Below are 20,911 nucleotides of genomic sequence, written 5' to 3'. Positions count from 1 at the left end.
TTTTTGGTGATTAGTATGCAGAAAGGAAGCCCATTTGCATAAGTAAGTGCTACAAAGAGAGTGAGAGAAGCAACAAAGTTGGTTAGTTTTTACAACAAAGAGTTTAATGATTACGTTATTTCTGCTCACAATGTTAAAGAGTCCATCATTCCCATATCCATCTTTTTAATGTCGATATATATTTTTTTTTAAAAGAACCCCCCTCAAAGAAGCAGATACAATTAAAGTGGTTAAACACAGAAAAGTTTAGTACAGCCTATACAGTGGCCGCTGAAGGGCAGATTAATATGGAACTACTGTTAATTGTCAAAAAGACAAAAATAATAATAATAATAATGTAAAGGCACAAGAGGCAAGCGGTGGCGCTCATCTCAGAGGCTCCAGTTAACACACAAAACATATCCAGTATTTCAGGACACACTTTTGTATAGATATATAGTAAGGCATCAACTCTGAAAAGGTCATTTAATGTACAAAATGGCATATAAAAATACATATAAACTCGTTACAGGTGTTAGGACCCCGTGATGTTTGATACCAAGGCCTCAGTTGGCTGTGTTGCATGTGCTCGTTTATATAGTATGTGCGCGCAAAGTTATGACAATATTCATATAACAGTGTTCCATCCTCATGACATACATAAAAAGACATCTTATCGATCAGTGTGTAATACTGTGTGGCACTTAGACAGGGATTGGGCAGTAGAATGAAGAGAGGTAAATTGTAATAAAAGTGTAATACTGCTGATTTTTTTTTTAAAGGCACTTTTGTTCAGTTGTTGTGCAATCTTCCTTTCACGTGTGTGCACTTGGCATTTAATGCGTGTTGACTCACAGACTTGCGAAAGAAGCATCAGAATGCTCGACTTGATGACCGCGATACTTTGGCCTTTTTGGATTTCACTTTCTTTTTTGCGGAGGGAGAAGATCCGCCTTGGCATTTTACTTCACTTGACGAGGTTAATGGAAGCGCAAAATTCAATAAGGCACGCTTTAAAACGTCAGTGACATTTAAAAGAAAAAAAAAGTAACATTTTAGCCCTTGATTGCCCCTTTTTTGTTTGAAGGAAGGAAGAAGTAATAAAAGCAAATCAAATGAAACTTTTGAGGAACTTTTCAAATATTCAATCAGGTGCTATTGGTAAATGAAACAGATAAAATGCTAGCATGCTAACAGTTGCTATGCTAGCATATAGCAAGAGTACAGAAAGGGGTGAGGCATGCTGATAAGGATTTTACATCTTACCCTGTACCGGGTACGATTTATGATGAGAATAGATGAAATACCTTAGCATGTTTATTAATTTTAACCGTTAGCATTGCTAATGTATAGCAAGCTAGCAAACAGAGTCCAAAAGGCATTGCAGCAGGTCCACAGGGATTTGACATCCCGACTCGTGGTATGATACCATTACAAATGAGAAAATGCTAACATGCCATCAGCTCGTTTTCGAAATTAGAAGAGAATTCCCTTAGGATGGTCATTAAAGTTTTTACATCCGCGCTATTTCAAATGAGGACTCACAAAATGCTAGCATGCTAACAGATTGTTTATAAGAGAATGCATTCTGGATGGTCATTAATATTTTTTTTGCTATTCTGAATGAAAATTGCTAACATGCTAACAGTTGGTATGCTAACATATAGCAAAAAAACCCGCTGAGTCAGGACGATGAGGGTTTACGCGTGAGAACTGATTGTTGATTGCTTGTTGAAATGAAGTAAAATGCACAATATCAACACTTCTCTCCCTGTGGACGGTTTGAGTGCAGGGTGAGAACAATTAGCGTCTTCAGTCGTTGACTTATAAAGAAGAGTTGTAATTATTGCTAATGCAGGAGCTCATTTTGACCCCCACAATGGCGACGGTGGGCGTTATGCGAGACGAAGGCACGTGGGCTAAAAGTTCGATGGCAGCGGTCCCTGCTGGGTTATCACCGCCGCGGCCGCCGTCCGCTGCTGGTTAGACGGAAGGGTCGGTCCCGGCGCCGGCTTCTGGTTGGCTGAGCCGGGTAGGGGTGGGAGGGGGTGGGGCGCGGAGGGAAGGAGAGGAGATCAGCGGGGCCGGGGGGTGGGGGGGATGTGTTTGGCCAATGAGACGGGTGGTGGGGGTCGCGGGCGGGGGGGGGGTCATCAGTGGGTGGAAAAGGTGTCATGGGTTAGTTGCCGTGGCAGCTAGAGTTAGACGGGACACAGACAGACCAGGAAAGGAAATTGAACAAAAAAAAAGGGCACACAGAAGGGGACATAAAAAGAAAAACAAAAGATAGAAAAGAGATTAGTTTCAGCTAGTGGCGTCGGGATGACAACAAGGCATTTTTTTTTTCCTACGGTGGTTGCACACGGTGCTCGGGGCAGATGCTTGGCAGCCCCCAGCGTCATGTGACCGCCGCTACCGTGACGCTACTCATGCTACCAGACGGTGAAACCATGAGGCAGAGGAGGAGACACTAGCCTGTGATTACCCAAAGTGCACACGGGGATACATAAAGACGTTTTCTCTGAAAAAAAAATAATAATTCTTGGAAATACAAGATTTTTCCTGAAAAGCATTTTTATTTGAAATATTTTTATTCTTGAAAATATCCAACTTTTTTCTTTAAAATGTCAGACCTTTTTCCTAAAAGTTTTTTTTTGTTTTTACTTTAAAATATATATAAAAATCTCTTGACATAAGATTTTTTTTTGGAGAAAATATTTTTTTCTTTACAACATACAGCTTTTTCCCTTGCAAAAAAACATTTCTCAAAAAACAATCTTATTTAAAAAAAAAATCTATATTTTTTATATTTTCCTAAAAATGTTTTTTATGTGAAAAATGTTAATTTTAATATTTGACTTTTTCTAAAAAAATACATATATAAATATTTGAAAACATATAGATTATTTTTCTCCAAAAACGTTTTTCCTAGAAAAAAGCTTCTTTTTTTTTTCAAATATTTATGTCAACAATATACAACTTTTTTCACCTCAAAATATACACGTTTTTCTTTTCTTTGATTAAAATTGCTGTACTGTACTCAAAAAGTTTTTTCAAGATACCATTTTTTAAATAAGACTTAAAAAAAATATATATATATTCTTATAAGATTACCAAATTTTTCTAACAGTATAATTTGAAAATTTCAGCCTCACCTTTCTTGAGAAAATATACATGTAAGATTACTTTTTTTGGTAACATAATTTTCTCATCTAAATTTGCGTCTTTGTGATTGTGGCATGTATCTTGTCCAGCTTGTGATTTAGTACCACGTGCACTTTGGGTACGCACGGACGGCATGGTTTCATGTGGGTGAGAGCGTGACCCTCTCGCTGTAAGCAGCTAGATTTGCCAGTAAGGCTGACTGATTATTATTAATGTTGATTATGCTTTGCTCCATTGGCTAGGAAGTATTAGCAGAGCGGCTAATGGCTACTGTGAGCAGACAGGTGCCATAGTAAGAGACAGCAATGAGAGGTTAAAAGATGGTGATTTGTTTGTTTTTTTAGAGGAAACAAATTGAAAATAGACAGTCTAACTACAAGAATTTAGAGTCTTTAGGTTGTCTTTGGAGATTTATTTTGTTCTCAATAGTCGTCTTTATTGCCTTTTAGTGTCCTTTTTTTTTTTTTTTTTGCTCGTTTTGTACAACAGGAGCACCACTGCTCACACACATACATATTGCAGCTAGCTAGTCCATATCTATATTGCATAAAACAGTCATGAGGCCTGTGCATTGAGAAGGTCACCTCATCTTTAAAAACAACAAAATCCAAACAAAAAAAACAAAAACACACACACAAGAGCAACAACGCCGCCTTCCAGGGAACAGTAGGAGCTACACACTCGGAATAGAAGTTTGACATGGAGACACTTCATCTATAAAAAGCATACCGTAAAAATAAAAATATACAAACTAAAAAATAAAAATAAAAAAAAAATCTACAAATACTTTCAAGCGATTTTGTTCCATTAGCTTCATATAAGCACTTTAAAATCCCTATATACAAATGTATTTTTCTTTTTTTGCAGCTAAATACATGGCAACAGCACCACTCTGGCTAGGAAATAGAATATGAAAGATGTAAACAGTCCCAATGATAAAGTCCAGTGGGCGACTGATAAGACCACAAACAACAGTATTTCATACAAAAAAAAAAAAAAAAAAAAAAAGAGCTTGGAACACAGACTTCAGTAGTCATCACACGCTGTGTTTTTAGTAGTAAAATTGGATTAAGTGGCGTGTAGTCGTCGGGCACAACACTTTTTGATCATTCACAACAAAATGCGGGAACTAGTGGAATGAAATCGGGTATAAATAAAAGTTCCCATAGGACGTGCTGGGTGATAAGAAGTAGCAGAAATAAAACAAAAAAAACAAAACAAAACACGGACTCCCACTCCAGGAGTCACAAGGAAGAGAGTCACATGAATGGAGTGATTCACTCAAATTGAGAGGGGCCGCCCGGGTTATCGAACAAGAGATAAGAGCATCCGCAACGCCCCCAACCCCACCCCACCATCCCCCTCCCTCCTGACATGGCTCCTCCCCAAACGTCACTCTTACTGCAACGAGACTGTTTTCACATTTGACATGCTAAGACACACGCACATAAACTGGTCCCTTAGTTTGCATGCACGCACACACACACACATGTACACATAAAGTGGCTGGTGAGCTAACTAACCTCTGTCTGTGGTCACTACCCTTTGGTAAGGATGGATTCTCTTGTCTTGGCGGCGTACCTTAGCCGTCATGGCACCTGCTAACAAGCGCGACGGCGTTGGCCAAAACAGAACACAGAAGGTTACTCATCAGAAAAAGACACATCACACAACGTCAGCGGCCACTTTCCGGGAGATTTGACAAGGCGCACAAATCTGACGGTGAGAGGGTTGGGGAGGTGGGGGGGTCGCGGTGGGGGTGTGTGAAGATTTAACCCTCCTGTTATTAGGGATGTAACGATATGGGCAATATCGTGATATTAAAACTGCCACAATATCGTCGTCGTCGTGTTCACAATATTTAAAAGGAACACATCAGTTTAAAAAGTCGGGTTGATTTCCAGTTGTGCAGTTCTAGCACCCTCTGGTGGCTAGTTTATTAGTGCAATTTAATTTTCATTAGGGATGTTTTGGCCTTTTATGCTTAACATCTATGCCAATGGTCAGGTGAAGGGAACGTAATATGCTTGTGAACCGAGTCAATATGTGGAAGAACTTAATATGCATTAGCAAGTAAGTGCCTCAATATTAAGTCTTATTAGAGAATGTAGGTTGTTTATATTGCCGTAATTTACAAAAGCACAATCTTGTGGGCTTTTTTTTCATATGAGCTCATATTTTTTTTTTTTACAATATTGTGACCTTTATTAGTATCGCCAACCTCCCCACAATAACGTGATAATTATCGTATCGTGACCTTTATATCGTGATAATATCGTATCGTGATGTTTGGATATCGTTACATCCCTACCTGTTATGTTGCCAGTCAAATTGACCACTTTGAAAATGTAGACTTTGTCTTTTTGATCAATTTAGATTATTTTTTCCCTTTTTGGTTTAAAAAAATAATTTAAAAATATACAAGTTTCATTATTTTAATTAATATATTGATTAAACGGTAGGTCACAGTGACCCGTGAACATTGGTACGAAACACAACAGGATTTCTTTTTTTAAATTGGTTTAAAAATGTAAAATTAAAATTCCAATAAATCTTCTGCTGGCCTTATTTTCATAATTTTCCCTAAATATTTAAAAAATACAATTTTGCAAACACCTCCACACTCCCATACATACATATCAAATATATCGACATGGCAGCAACACGCAAATGGCTAATTCTTTTCCTTGCAAATATAATATACACACATTGTTCACTATATTTCATATCACACATACACATGCACACCTTCACACATAACAGGAGGGTTAAGTCATTCAAAGAGGACAGAATCTTGTCGTGTTGTGGTCTTCTGTTCTCTAAAGATTAATCCAAACCACTACCTTCTATTAAAAAAAGCTTCACTATTAGCTTCAAAATCACGCTGATGAGGCACTGGAATCAATAAAATTGCTTTTTTTTTAAAAACATATATTAAATCACAATCAGCGCGCTAGAACATCTACACTAGAAAAAAAAAGTGTTAGAATTACAAGCGGAACTATTTTTTTTTTTAAAGAAAATGTTAGAATTGAAGGCGTCACACCAACACGCTAGTCAGCTAGCGAGAAGAAGCCATGGACACTCGACTATAGCGCGAAAAATCTGTCGTCCTACAGTGTGAGCGAGCTGTGAGCTTTTGCGCCGTAGCATATTGGAAGCGTTTTTAGAGGGAAGGGTGGTGGGGTTGGGGTGTTGGTTCTGGAAGGGGGAGGGTTTTTGGGGCGAGGGGGAAAGGGGGTTCTCTGCAAGCCAGTCCGTGTGCGCTAAGATGGATAGCTAATCGCTTAGCCTTTGGTTGGGAAAGCCATACCTGCGAAAACACAGGACGAAGGGACTATTAGCCCGACAATGAGCTTCCGCATGCCGGGGTACATTTGGACGGATGTATTACGAGAGCTGGACACTGGTGGCTGCCATCACCCATCGTCGTCTCTTGTTATGTATTAAATGCAGACAAACGTGGCATCTTGTCAAGCTGAGGTTCACCACAGACCTTAAAGCAAGGTGTTCACACCATGGCCCGGGGGCCATTTGCGGCCATGCGACCATTTTTCCGAGGTCTCGCACCATATGCTACAATATTGGAGATGGAGACTACAATTATAAAATCAGCATAATCGTAAACAAAAATAAAAGATTAATACAAATTTTGAGTTGTTTAAAGGTTTAGATTTGCACCTTTTTTTTAATTTTAAAATGGATACCAAAAACATTTGTCTTAATATTTTTTACATATTGAAACATTTTCTCATTTTGCGCCCCCCCCCCCAAAAAAAAGATTGAAAGAATTTAAATTGTTACCAATTAATTGTGATTAATATTTTCTACGTAACTGAGCAGCCTTAACTACAACTAATAATTAATTTGATATGCTTTAGAGCTTTTCTACATATAAAAAGATAAAATTGAACTATTTACATGTAAAAGGGTAACATTTATCTTCATAACACTGAGGTGAATAATTGATCATTCTTTTTTAGAATCTATGTCAATGTCCAAATTGTGAACCTATCACATTAATTACTTCAAGTCAAGTCATCGTTATTGATATAGTGCTTTCAAAATCATTCATTAACTGCTTAAAAAATGGTCAGATTACAACAGATTGCTCTCGTTTTGGTTCTGAATATGGATTTGGGATTAAGATGCAGTTTAGTGCAGGGGCGGTTTTATTCTAATAAGATAAAGGGTTGGACCACCCTAATATATAGAAAAAAGTATTTGCCTCAAACTTTCTAAAATTAACTAATATATAAAACAATATACAATTTCTTGATTGATTATTTTGGTGCATTTAATAAAGTTGAAAATTTTCAAGGTGTCCCACTCCCTTGCACCATTCGATTTTTTTTTTTTCTTCCTAAGACAAGACCGAAGACACATTTTCATCCATTTCTGTGATTGGTCAAAACAAACGTGCACAAGATGCCGCATCGTCCAATCAGCTCGAAGTAATTGAGAATGTCCCACCTTTCCCGAGTAAATCGCTGTGGAGCAATCCCAGATTGATAATGTGAAGAACTCCCTTGAGTGAATCACAATGATCAATCCGGCTATTGCCAGGTTTGCGTATAAATAAGAGCAAAGAGCAATTTCTGCATGCAGAACATGGACTAAATTTGAAAATTTTGGGTTGATGCCTTGGAGCCAAGTATCCAGGTCTCGTAATACATCCATTGTCCATGTAGGAACGTGATGACCCGTAGCGCTTATTTACCTAATACGCCGGTCGAGTCGATGGGGTATTCCAATATGGAGGGCGTCAATGTGTAGGGGTACTCGTAGGGCGTGTAGATGATCCCCGACTCGGGTCCTTGCTGCACCAGCGCCGGGTGCGGGTTGGCGCCCGGCACGAGGGCGGAGCTCTGGATCTGGCGGATCAGAGGCATGATGGTCGGCGTGGTGACGGGGGCGGGGTTGCGCAGGGTGGGCGGCAGGACGGGCGCGGGGCCGGTGATGATGCGAGGGGCCTGCGGGGTGCCGAGCGGGAAGCCGGCGGCGGCTGCGGGGAAAACGCGCAAGATGCACAATGATTGTGTGTGCGCGCCCACACATAAGCGTATACACAATGGACAGGGGACGAAAAAGGGACAAACAGTCTATGTTACAAGGAACAGAGGCATTGTTTGTATATACAGTGGTCTCCTGTGCAAAGACCCCCCCACCATCCTCCCCCCGGACCCCTCCCATCCTGTATTATAATCCTTACGTGTCTTGACATTGGCGTCTCTGTAGGTCCCATTGAGGATGGCCAACTCCATCAGCTGCATTTTCTTCAAGTTGTCCTCGCCTTCAGCCTAACAAAGACACACGCAACCCCCATCAATGTCAACGCCAAGGTCGGAGGTCAAACAATCTTGTATGGTAATTAGAGATAGACCAATGTGGGTTTTTATTTCAAGGCCGATACAGATCATTAATAGCGAAGAAGGCCGATGTGTGAAACTTTTTAAAAATACAAATTCCCGTTCCTAACATGAACTTATTGAACACCGTTTCAGATTTGCAAAATGTGCAGGTTTAAAAAAAAAAAATTTTTCATTAATTACACAATATACATACTTGTTTTAAAATTCTAACATCATCAGCGTGTCTTTATAAACTTAAATGAAAACTACCAATCATGGCGCAGTTTAATGACCACACCCAGAAAACAGGTGAGCCATGATTGGTTGTGACCTACTTCCTCAGTACAGGTGATGTCATCATCCGTAGACAGCAAGTAGAAAAATTACTTTTTGAATGTATTAATTGTACATGAAAAAATAATGAAGTTACCACATTAATTATAGACAAAATATTAACTTTTTACTGCTGCAAATGGCTCAATGAGTCAAGTATCTCTTTAAGTAAAAAGCTCCGTATTAATTTCTGCAGGAAATAAAGTTTTCCAAAATTTCAAAATATCTGAATTGTTAAATTTTTACTTATCCTTGTTAGGGCTGCTCAATTATGGAAAAAATAATCACAATTATTTTGGTAATAAATGAAATCATGATTATCCAAACGATACATGGTACAAAACAAGATAATGTAAACATTTAAAAACATTAATTAAATTAGTCATTTTAAAATAAAAAGGTGCAAATATATAAATGTAAATAACCCCAAATTAGTATTTATTTTGTTTACATTTATGCCGGTTTTGTAATTTATTGAAATTGTAATTGAATTTCGATTAATTGCACAGCCCTAATCCTTGTAGTAACAATAATAATTCCAAACAATAACAAAAGGTGCAGAGCGTTCCCAAGGTCAGCAGCATCTCTTACAAAGTTAACTGAAAACTCTCTGAGGTTTACACAGTTTTAAATGGATATTTTATTGGCCATCAATTATTTTTTTAAGGCTGATACTGATATTTGTCAAAATGCAGAATATTGGCACCCTAATGGTAATCTCAAAATGGCCGCCGCCAGAACAATGACAGTTCTCATAGGCAATCAGCAAAGAAAGACAAGGAAACGGTGATATATATAATATAAAATAATAGAATCAAGTTTATCCTAGTGGTGTTACTGTGTGAGTGCGGATTCGGTAGCCAGTTGCAGGTCTTGACTTGACTTATTTGTTGACTTTTGAGGCACATATCAGCAAACTGCCCACTACATTGCTGCTTCTCATCTCACATTTGGCCTTGCGTACTAATCGTACACTAAAAAGCCATTTCCGCCAATCGGCGAGTCGAAGAAAGCATTTCTGGGAAAAGGTACAAGAACATCAATGGCAACAGCTCCGAGGTTTAAGTCAAGTCATCTTTTTTTATATAGCGCTTTCAAACAGCCTCAGCTGTCACAAAGCGCTTTAAAGAAACACAACAAAACTAAGCACCGGGGTCTGCAAGTAAGCATTCTGTCATCGTCAGAGACTGCGAACAGCTAAACGCATAGCACCAGCCCAACAAGCTAGTTGCGCCTTAGCTCCGGTTACCGCCTCCTGAGAAGCTCGGCTGATTTACGGCTTCAAGGCAAAGTTGCACTGGTTAAGCCAACACGTATCATTAGTCAGAGCCCACTGCACGTCAACACCAACATAGAGTGAGCAGGTGCCGACGACGGCGACGTCTGACGGCCTTAACCTTTTCGGCTCGACTGCTGGTCTTTTTCGTTCCGACCCAGTTGTTGCGAGAGGAAGCAGCCTTGCCGTTTCACAATATGTGCGCTATTTTCCACATGTGAGCACTGTGGAGGGAGGGTATGTAGGTGGCGCCGGAGAATGCGAGCGATGCCGAGGAGTCCAATCAAAACGTCCCCTTGTGCACGGACAACAACGACAAAAAAGGAGCGAGGAGAAAAAAAAAAGGAATATTGTAGCCGGTCGTTGGGAATGAAGTGAGTTGTGAACGAGTGAAAGGAGTGATGGAGTGGGGAGGACGAGTGAACAGACTCGCCATTCATTCGCACAGCCTTTCAAACAACCCGGCGTTGCCGTGGCAACCCCTTTTTGTGCGTGTTCCCTAATTACCCTAACCCCTTACACATACTCGCACACATACACACGCTTTTGGACCGACAATCCCCCCCCAACAGCAACCCCGCCTTCCGCACATACCAAAACGCTAAACTCTCATCCCCGTTTCTTTCGGGATACTCACAGCGGGGATGAGGAGTTTCTTGACTTCGTTGATGGCCCGCTGCAGTTTGATCTTGGCGCGGTTGTGCGTGTCCTCCACCGTGATCAGGACGTGAAGGTCCTCGCTCAGGTGCTCCCAGTTGGGCTTGCCTCGGTTCATCTCCTCCTGGAGGGAGTGCAACAACAAGCGACACTCAGTTTGTATGCGCGACGTGGGTCCTTTCCCATTCAATGCGCTACAACGAGCGACATGTAATGTGGCGCTGTGGGAGGTTTTTTTTTTTTTTTAATCCTCCTGTTAAGGTACGGGTCAGTGTGACCCATTTTAAAGTCAAAGTAATCGAATTTAGGAATCCAGAGGATGATTTCATTTAAGCATCAGTCCTAGCATTTGCCCAAAATGGCTGTTTCAAACAAAAATGGCCAATTTGTATACTGTACTTAAAACCTGTGAAATCATCACATTTTGATGACGTACTTTGCCAACAAGAGATGGCATGGGTAAAAATCTTTGCAATTTCGCTTCACCGACATTCACATACCATTCATTCATTCATTCATTCATATGCTTCCAAAAATAGGTGACTTTTTGAGCATGTTAAGCCACGAAAGACGATTCAGTTGTCAGATAACGAATAAACTGTAATGCCAAGTAAATTGTTAATTTCACTTCATAGAATTTAATTGCAAAGTATTTATTTAAAGGGATACTTCACTGATGCCCATTATAGCAATAAAAAGTTAATATTTTGTCTCATTAATTTGATGCTTTCATTATTTTTCACGTACAATTAGTACCTTTAAAAACGCATTTTGCAACTTGCTGTCGACTGAAAATGACATCACAAGGGCTCAGGTAACCAATCACAGCTCACCTATTTTCTAGCTTTCGTCATGTGACATTCACAAGCTTTAAAAATTGCTGGATTTTGCTGCTTAACTCATATAGAATATAGAATATATTATTGTCAAGAAATTTTGGGTGGGAGGTTAATAATGAGATCTAATTACAACAAACAGTGCTTCGAGAAATAACTTGTCACGGGTTGTGCAACTTTCTCAAACTCTCCAAATCACCGAACCTTCCCGCAATTTTTGACAACTCACGATCGTTGCAATACGCTTATCACGACTATGTGCCTTATCTAGCAACAATGAAACTACTCTGTATAATCAGTCACAGGAGTGTTGACCTTTACATGACTGGATGTGCTCATTGTTTCACTGTATATTATGTCATCATCATTATCTTACTAATCACGACTGTATTTAGTTGTTTTCTCTGTTTCTATTCGAGTTAGCCATAGCGATGCTAACTGAGGGAGTAGCCTTCTGTTGAAATATTAAACATTTTTTTATGGTTAATGTGAAATCTGTAAAAATGAACTCTCATCGTAGCATAATTAACGAGAAAACAGACCAGTAACAGTGCCAGGAGCCTCCCCGCATTGCTGCTAGCTTGAAACGCTAATGTGATGTAAAAGAGATCTGGTTGAGTTTTTATTTCATTTGAAGTTTTATTTTTATTTTAAATTTTATTTTTGAATGTTGCTTCAATCAGGCCTGTCCCCTTTACTGATTAACTGCCACGCTAAACTCCGATGGATGAAGTTGAAGAACGAAAGGACCACTTAGACAAAGGATAAGTTGAGCTGCATTAGGGTTAGCTAACCGTGTAATCAGTGTTAGCTTGCCAACAAATTGCACTCAATTAATGCACGAGCTGAGAGCAATTTGTCGGTTTGGTGATAAAATACTGCCTCAGTGATATAATATCTATAATTCTTAACACTTGACGTAATTGAAAATAAGCAATATAAAAAATGGACGCATTACACTGCAAAAGCTAAATCTTAGATCCAAAGCTAAACATTAGCACCGCAGCATACCATCGATCCTGCCCACAGGCAAGGGAAAGGGATCGTGAACAATTTTAGTGTCTCGGCTCTAGTTCATATTTCATAACTCCCAAAAAAAAAAGTAATGGGAGATGAATATTTGATGCTCCCACACGCTGGCGGAAAACGAAGTTACGAAAGCGTCCGTCGCAGTGTGGGGCGTGCACGCAGGGGTGAGAGACTGGCCCGCTTTGCGAATGTTTTGTCAAGTGAGATGTATCGTTTTGAAGAGCACTAAAAGTCAACATCTTTCTCTCGCCTCCCCCCCCCACTCCCACTGTGTCTCTGTTTTCCTTCCTCTGTGTGTGCGTCTCTCTCAGAGGGTGTGCGGGGTAGGGAATGTTCTCGAGAGAGAGAGAGAGAGAGAGAGAGAGAAAGAGAGGTGGGTGGGGGGCGTCACATGGAATGCTGGACTTGCTCCACCTGCCGTTTGGAAAGCTGGAGCCATCCAACGGGAGGAGACACCAGGGGAGAGGACGGAAAGACAGATGGACGAAGCAGCGGGACAAGGAGAGAAACTGAAAACATATTGTGGGTGGCATAGATTAGAATAGATAGATAGATAGATAGATAGATAGATAATTTCAAACAGACCCTGAAGGCAACGCCCATTTACATTCTTTAGAAATATAGACACAGATAATGTGTAGGGAGGGTGTCTGTTGTTTGATTTCAGACGGCCCCTGAAGGCAACGCCCAATTGCATTTTGTGGATAGGTAGGCTCGATAGATAGCTGGCTCGATATTAGGAGGAAAACTATGATTTCATACGGTCCCAGAAGGCAACACCCAATTTCATTACTTTTTGTAGTTTCGCCCATTTCCGACATTCATCTATTGAGCAATCTCGACTTGTGATGTCTGGACGCCTCCTGACACTAGTCATTTCAATTATTCTGAGCATGTCAAAGGAACAGTACTTCCTGTGAAAACAGGAAGTGAGGCTTCCCTCAGTCACCATTGATTTGATTAACACGATGCCACTTTAAAGCAGAAATATGTCACTTTAACTCTTGAAACCGTCCACTTTGGTTTATTATAATTCTACTACGACTCCTGCTTTTGCAATGGCTAGTGCCAATAACGTACTGGATTATATGTGACCAGCCTGGACACATCTCATGTTGCGTTAAAGCTAGCGTCTGTGCCGCTACTCACGCCAGCATGGCTGGTCAATAGTGAATTTGCAGACTGGAGCAAAACTGTTCCTTGGTGCTGATTTAACAAGGGGTTCCTTTCAGTAAATACACCATAAGATTCATAATGAGGCGCGTTCTGCTAACGGTAACAACATTCATTCACTGGCTATCAATCGAAAGTCAATGACACGTCACAACTCCGGGTGGAGTTTCCTTTAATAAGTGACTCGTTTCAAGTCAACAATGTGTGCAAACATTCCGCACAAGCAGAAATGTTGCGTTAGCATTTAGCACATTCATTGAATTCTTTAGCTTCTGTAAAGGACGCTTCGCAACTGTTCCGAGTTGACCCTTTAAAGAAAAAATCATTCCTGTCAGTAAATGTGACTTATATTTGAGCCACAAATGTTCCTTACGTGTATTTAAGCAATTATTTTTTCAAGAAACGTAATTCTCATGTAGGTAATAGCAAAAATGGAAGTATGTCCTGTTAGCTCATAGCAGGTTTGTTGGTTGGCTCGGTTTATTTAGCATCTGTAATCCCCTTTGGTAAATGTATTTAAATAATTACGCAGAATCACAGACGTATCTTGTTACAGCTTTGATCAGTCGTCAGGTTTGTTTAGCTTCTGTGAGCTAACAATTTAAAATGCACAACTCTAGGTGGAGCCTGCAGCCACAGCTGTTTCTTACAACTTCTTTAATGATTTCTCCATCCGTCAATTTTCTTTGCCGTTTATCCTCATAAGTGTCACGAGTGACCTGGTGTCTTTTCCAGCTCATTTTCGGCAAGAGGCGGGGAAAGCATATTCTCATATTCACAACGATTGACAATCTAGAGACTTCAATGAACCCAACATAGCATGCATGTTTTTGGAATGTGAGACACAAGAAGGTAATAACTGAGATTCAAAATCCAATCCTCAGTACTGTGTGGCAGATACGCTATCTAGGCCTCCACCCTTTTGTATACATTAATACGCCGTATATTCGCAGTTCACTGTTCACAATTCATCAATTTGTGTTTTTTTTTCTCAGCTATTCCCTAAAAACTCTTAATTCAACATTTTAAAACTCTTTCTGAAATGCCAAAGATGCCAAAAAAGTGCTGTCAATATAGCAAAGTGTCAAGGAAGTAGTTTTAAGTGTCTCGACGGAGAGGCGAGCTTCGTATGAAGGGGAGGAGCAAAGTTTAGCCTGCCTGGGTATACTCACGCCACTGATCTGAATATATGACTGGATAGCCGATACTAGGCCAAGACTTTTGAAGTTGCGAGGCCGCCATACTGCTCCTCCCAAGAAATGTTTCTCGGCATACGATCCTATACATTTATAGTATCGAAATTGTAGAATATTTGAGACAGTACTTAGTAGAAACAGCATGATTTATGGTGTTTTAAATTTGTTAAACATAAACAAGGGGACTTCAGACATTTTACAACTTGCCTGAAATACATGTATAAATTATCCTTAATTAATGATGTTTTCAGGAGGAAACTTGTATATTTGTTTGTTATTAAAGAATTAAAACTGTAATTCAACAAAAGATGCCTCTGCCAAATCTAATATTGAGGTCTAAGGAACTGAGCGATAAAAGAAAAAGGGGGTCTTCAAAGCAGCACATACCGTCCACTTGTTCATTTTTTATTTATTTTTATAGTATAGTTTAGTCGTCTGCTTGCGAGTTGGGAGGAGCAAGATGGCCGCCCTGTGATGGTTTGCATGTGCATGTATGAGCTACCGGCTATCCAGTCATATATTCAGGTCAGTGACTCACGCTAGTTGAAACTATAAATACAGACCATTATTTTATCATTGGGATGTTACTAATGTTTTTCTACTACTAGAAACGGTTCAATGAGTGACAAGAACAAACACCTCTTAGCACTTAGCATGTTAATTGGGCTAACTGTGAGCTAACTGAAATTAAATGACACCTCCCAACTCAAGGGGGGGCCCTTGAGCTACAGCTGTCCCTCCCAGCTCCTTTAATTGGCGAGCCCTTTTTTGTAAACGCAATAAAACAAGATCTGCAAACGAAGCCTGGAGCCCGTCAAAGAGTGACGCGTACCTTCTTCTTGTCCCGCATTGACCCTTTCCCGCGAACCATGATCTTGCAGCCGGTCTCCGCCTCCAGCTGTTTGGCCGTCAGTCCGCGCGGGCCCAGGATCCTCCCGACAAAGTTGAACTGTGGACCAAAGAAAAGGAATAAAAATAATATCATAGACAAGTGGGGGGAGTTGGGGTAGGGGGGTCGCATATGACAGGAGTACATTTGGGGTCGGCGGTGCGCTTGTGTGATGTGTTTGCGTTACCAAGCCGGACCAAAATAGATCATTATAGGGGGCGCTTGGCGACATGAGAGGACGGCGGCACTCGCTTAACCTTATCTGTCACGGAGACTGAGTGATTAACAAGACAGCTGCCCCGTGTTTGAGGGCGCGTGTGCGTATCCTCGCCTCACACACAATACCGTCTCGGTAGCTTACACGTCGCCCGGCGCGCTGACCTCTGCCTCACATGGGCGCGCACACGCCGATAGAGACGAACGGCTCCTCTAAATTTAACCTTGATCTCAAGCGTTTGCCCCGCCGTCATGTGAGTGAGGACAGCCTGTCATTGTACTTGGCTGATTGGCGAGCTGATGCGTGGTGGTGGTGGAGGGGAGGTGAAGGGTAGGGAATAAAAAAAAACCAAAAAAAACAAACAACAATAAAAATTGTTGGGAAAAAAATCATGTGAGCTCTTCAATCCGGATCAACACAACTCATATTGAAGTACTTAACTGTACTTGGCAGTCAGTCGGGAGGATGTGCCGGATGCACGTGCACTTCATAGGGCCTTATTATATTTAGGGCAGGGGAAAGACTTAATCCACCTTTTTAAAGCGCCTATAAATATGGATGAGATACAGCGTCACGCTGATTAAAATCAGTAAACATGAATACAGTAATCTGATCCCCATACTTTGCAGGATGAACTTAATTAAACATTGGTTTCTAGCATTTGGTTTTTTTTTTGGGGGGGGGGGCAGGCTTGTCTCCTTTGGATGACATCACAGTTTCTTTTCTATTGGCCTGATGACTTTAGAAATCATTCATTTTACTAAATCAACAAAATTTTCAGGGGATCGTTTCCTAATGGTGTAATGAGATTGCTTGATTACCTATTGATTTTTTTTTTTTTTTTTTTAGCATTCTGACATTATAAATACATATAATAAATTATTTCCTTTGTATGACACGATAGCTCATTTCCTGTTGACACTTAAATGTTCTCATTTGTATGACATCACAGTTTATGTATCAGTGTGATGACTTTAATTTCTTATTATTCTGTTAAATACCTTTTTGCACACTGATTTTCTGTTAATTTCTTATTATTCCGGCATATTAATTGTTTCCTCGTATGATGTCACAGCTCATTTCCTATTGGCAGGATGAATTTCGAAATCGCTAGTTTTTGTAAATCGTTCATTTCTTCTTATTCCAGCAATTAATCTGGGTCCTTTATATGACATCGCTTAATGACCTCATTTCCAATTGGTGCAATGACTTTACCAATTGTTTAATTTCTCATTATCATGGCATGTAAATTGTCTCTTTTGTGTGACATCACAGCTCATGTCATATTGGCCGGAGGAATTTTACAATCACTGGTCTTTATAGAAAGCATTTGTTTCTCATTATTCCAGGTATTAAATTGCCTTCTTTGTATGACATCGCCGTTAACTCCCTCATTTCCTATTAACGTGATGACTTTAGGGATTGCTTAATTTCTCATTTTTCTGGCTTGTTAATTTTCTCCTCTGAATATTTTATATAAATTTACATATCTTATATGTTTATATGTTATTATAATGCAGCGTACAATCATATTAAGGAAAATATTATTATTAAACTACTGTGTATTGGTCAAAAACTGTATCCTAACACAAATTCGTACCTACAATCAGTGTTTTAAGTGGAAAAAAATAAGTGCCGGTACTCTCCTAATACAAGTAATTATACGTGGGCGTTTTACGTCAGGATCCCTGTATGGGATAATGAAAGGAAAGGAAGAACTTCAGAGTATTATCTCAGTATTGTGAGTCGGGACTTTCAGAAGTTAGGTTGACATTTCACAGCGATTGTTTTTTTTTTTTTTTTCTTAAGTGCTTTGATTTCTATTTCCTTGTTGATGGTTTTGATCACTAGTTTTGATGATGCAGACCAATCTGAATAGCACTCGAAAAATACCGTATGAGAGAAAATTTATATTCACATTCTTAATGATGAAATCTGCATTTAGAGCTTCTCCCACACTTATTTTATACTTATTGGTACAACCGTATGCCACACATTTTCCTTATAAGGGAAGAAAATAACGTGAAATGTATGCAGTGTTCAACTTACAGTAGGTCAGATAGGTGTGGCAACGCAAGATGGCTGCCGCAGACTTTACTTCTCGCTACACCATGAGCAGCCGTTTATTTTTACATCTGTGCTGTATCAGGCTGCGAATCCACCGTCTGACCGTAGTCTTTTTGAAGCTTTGAACTGAGACAACATGGTAGCGTTTTTATTTAATTTTCTTAACTCAAGAACTATGGTTCATCACACGCATTTGGGTTCGCTAGCGTCACGTTTACAGCGGCCGAATTGAATGACGTACGCGTGCTGCTCTCACAAAGCAGAGATCTGTAAAAGTTCTGGAGTATGCTTGCGCATGTTAATGTGATGAACGCAGGACTTCCATACTATATGTAAGTCTGTGGATGAGCGGCGCTTGTCGGAACAGTTTTTGGGAATAAAAACATGCATTGTCGAGCATACCGGAACGCTGATAGTATGTTCTTTGCACGTTCAGAAGTACCTGAACGCTCAAGTGAGATTTTTAGAAGTGCCAGAGCTCCGTACCGGTGCGTTCCAGCCCACTTAAAACGCCTACGATAATAATGCATATTTTTTCTGAAAAAGTATTTCCTCTGGCTTCTGATTGGCTAAAATGGCCTTACAGCTATTCGTATTGAACTTTAATGACATCGACAGTCTAGTGAAGCCCAACTGACATTTTGCCCTCCCTCCCGCCAGTAGATAAAAGGGCACAAGGGCGAAAAGTAAACAGCTGGCAGAACAGTTCGAAGGTCACAAAACTGGCCCCAACTCACGTCTGGGTACTCTTTGACCGGCACGAAGAGCTTCTCCTGCAGCTGGGCAACCGGGCCGACGGCTTCGGGCAGCTCCTCCATGTCGCGTCCGTTGAACATGCCTCCGTTCACCGTGTCGTTGTACATGTCCTTGCGTACCCGCCCGATCTCTGCCGGACAAGCAAGACGACATGAGACGACAATGACAGTTTCTGCTGCTATTGTTGACACATGCTGTTCCCTTTTCACCCAGCAAATATGCTCCAGAGGTCATTGTGACCCAATGATGAAACCAGACAGAAAGGATTGCTCATTTTGAAAACACGTGCAACGTCTGCTGTTATGCGCAGAGGCCCCATTAAAAACACTGTCATGCTTGTAATGTTTGTTTAGGCTCGACCCGGCGTCCCACAATGCCTCTGTAATGACACCCCGGCGCAATAATAAGTGCTTACCGCACGCAAACGGCTGCCTTGCGGCGCAAATATCGTCTGACCTCAGAAAGCTCGGTGGCTAGCTACAATCCCTTAACAACCGATTGTGACCCTCCACTTTTGGGTCATGGCGACACTTTGAAAATGAGAAGTGAAAGAGGCTGGAGCAAAAATGCTGTCATCAAGCCATCTTGCGTTTGCTTCATGTAACAGATGAATAGCTGGCATGTCAATTAGCATGAGTTGATGCGCAACACGTGTCCACGTAACTCTGACTACAAGGCCGGTCCGGGCGCCTGTCCACATAACTCGGGCTCGGCCACAACACTTTGATTCTAAACGTGACTGTCACGCTATCATGTGGTGCAAAAAAAAAAAAAAACTCAAGTCATGAGCGCCAAGCTTGAATTAGTATTAAAAATGACGAGAGGACACTATCGGAATGATGTAATTCTTTGAGTATTGGCGCTTCAGTGAAGAGGAATGGAACTAGTTGCCCAGTGACATGTTGTGTCGTTCCTGTGCAGGGATGGGCTGCATCACTCCCACCATAAGCCTGCGCATTAGGTCACTGGCAAAGACTAACAACTGTCTGTTTGTTCCCATCACCATCTCACTCACTCACACGCTCACTCACTCACTCTGCGCGCGTGTGGGACTGATAAAGCACAGAGAAAGGCGTATTGTACGAGATATAAACTTTAAAAATGTCAGATTTGGCCAGTTTAAAAGTGATATGCGGGAGCACCCCCAACTCTTCCCCACCCCCTCACCACCTTACCTTCATCCAGCAGCCGCTCCAGATGTGTGAAGATGCCACTGAAGTTGGGCAAGGAACTCATCACCTTCCTGTCGTTCATGAGCTGCATTAAGTAGTCCGGGTTGGACTTGGGTCTCTCCTTCACCTCTGTCTCCCCGACCATGGCTCAAGCGTTGACGCAAAAGCACCCTGGTTGGATTTAATATAAAAAATACTGCGTGGTGCGGTAGGGGGGGGGGGGTTAAAAACAAACACAGAAAGAAAAAAAAAAAGTCTCCAAACGGAGCGATGCCAGGACACCACCGTCTTCCGGCCGACGAGCGTGTCTCTCAAGCGGCTACTCTTCAAATCACAGCCGCCTCCCGCCCGACTCGTCTCCGGATGATGCGAGCCCCTCCTCGACCACCCCCCCGGCGACTCTAAAGTTGTTTTGAAATTGGAGGGAGGGGTGGGAGGAAAAAACAAAAAAGTTCCCTTGAGAGTTGTTCGAAGTGGACCGCGAACAAGTTGGTGGCGGCTGCGGTGTCGCGGACCCGGGCTCGCTATCATATGATTACAGTAGTGCGGGTGAGCACGAGTGGGGCTCTGGGGAGCGCGCCGCGCGTCACCGCCAACGCCTGGAGGGGTGGAGGCTCGTGCTCGTCCCCATTGAGTAGCGCATACTACAAACGCCTCCTCCCCTCTCCTCTGTGGCCTCGCGCACGCGCACGCACAACAATGCGCACAAGGCAACGTGAAGGTATGCGCATCTGTTGCTTCACCTCAACGGTTCCGTTCGACCTGGGGCGCGCGCATGCGTGTAGCCGGCGAGTTTGGCTCGAAGGTTAGCTAGC

The 20,911-nt window shown here is 41.3% G+C and overlaps 1 protein-coding gene across 2 annotated transcripts; it reads right to left on the bottom strand.

The window, feature by feature from the left end:
- Nucleotides 1–450: 450 nt before the first annotated feature.
- On the bottom strand, nt 451–20,731 carry LOC144004966 (protein quaking-B-like). Of its 2 annotated transcripts, XM_077502726.1 has the most exons (9): nt 20,100–20,731; nt 18,906–19,054; nt 15,828–15,944; nt 10,742–10,885; nt 8,357–8,444; nt 7,865–8,149; nt 6,458–6,481; nt 4,668–4,745; nt 451–2,174 (listed from the first exon to the last, which is right to left on the bottom strand). In XM_077502726.1, the coding sequence occupies exons 1-9, from the start codon at nt 20,239–20,241 to the stop codon at nt 2,152–2,154; spliced, it is 1,050 nt and encodes a 349-aa protein (XP_077358852.1). In that variant the 5' UTR covers nt 20,242–20,731; the 3' UTR covers nt 451–2,151. The 2 variants fall into 2 exon arrangements, with proteins under 2 accessions (XP_077358852.1, XP_077358853.1); XM_077502727.1 differs by lacking the exon at nt 6,458–6,481 and having other exon boundaries at nt 451–6,457; nt 20,100–20,727.
- Nucleotides 20,732–20,911: the final 180 nt, after the last annotated feature.

The sequence above is a fragment of the Festucalex cinctus genome, chromosome 17 (genome assembly GCF_051991245.1).
Source record: "Festucalex cinctus isolate MCC-2025b chromosome 17, RoL_Fcin_1.0, whole genome shotgun sequence".
NCBI lineage: Eukaryota > Metazoa > Chordata > Actinopteri > Syngnathiformes > Syngnathidae > Festucalex > Festucalex cinctus.
This window is presented reverse-complemented; position numbering and strand designations above follow the sequence as displayed.

What these genes read in the sequence shown, in the direction of transcription:
- LOC144004966 (XM_077502726.1), bottom strand. Translation starts at nt 20,241, where the DNA reads ATGGTCGGGGAGACAGAGGTGAAGGAGAGACCCAAGTCCAACCCGGAC. An exon ending in AGAAACTCCTCATCCCCGCT is followed by an intron (nt 8,445 to 10,741) that starts GTGAGTATCCCG and finishes TGTCTTTGTTAG; the next exon opens with GCTGAAGGCGAGGACAACTT. An exon ending in GGTAGTGACCACAGACAGAG is followed by an intron (nt 2,175 to 4,667) that starts GTTAGTTAGCTC and finishes GTCTAACTCTAG; the next exon opens with CTGCCACGGCAACTAACCCA.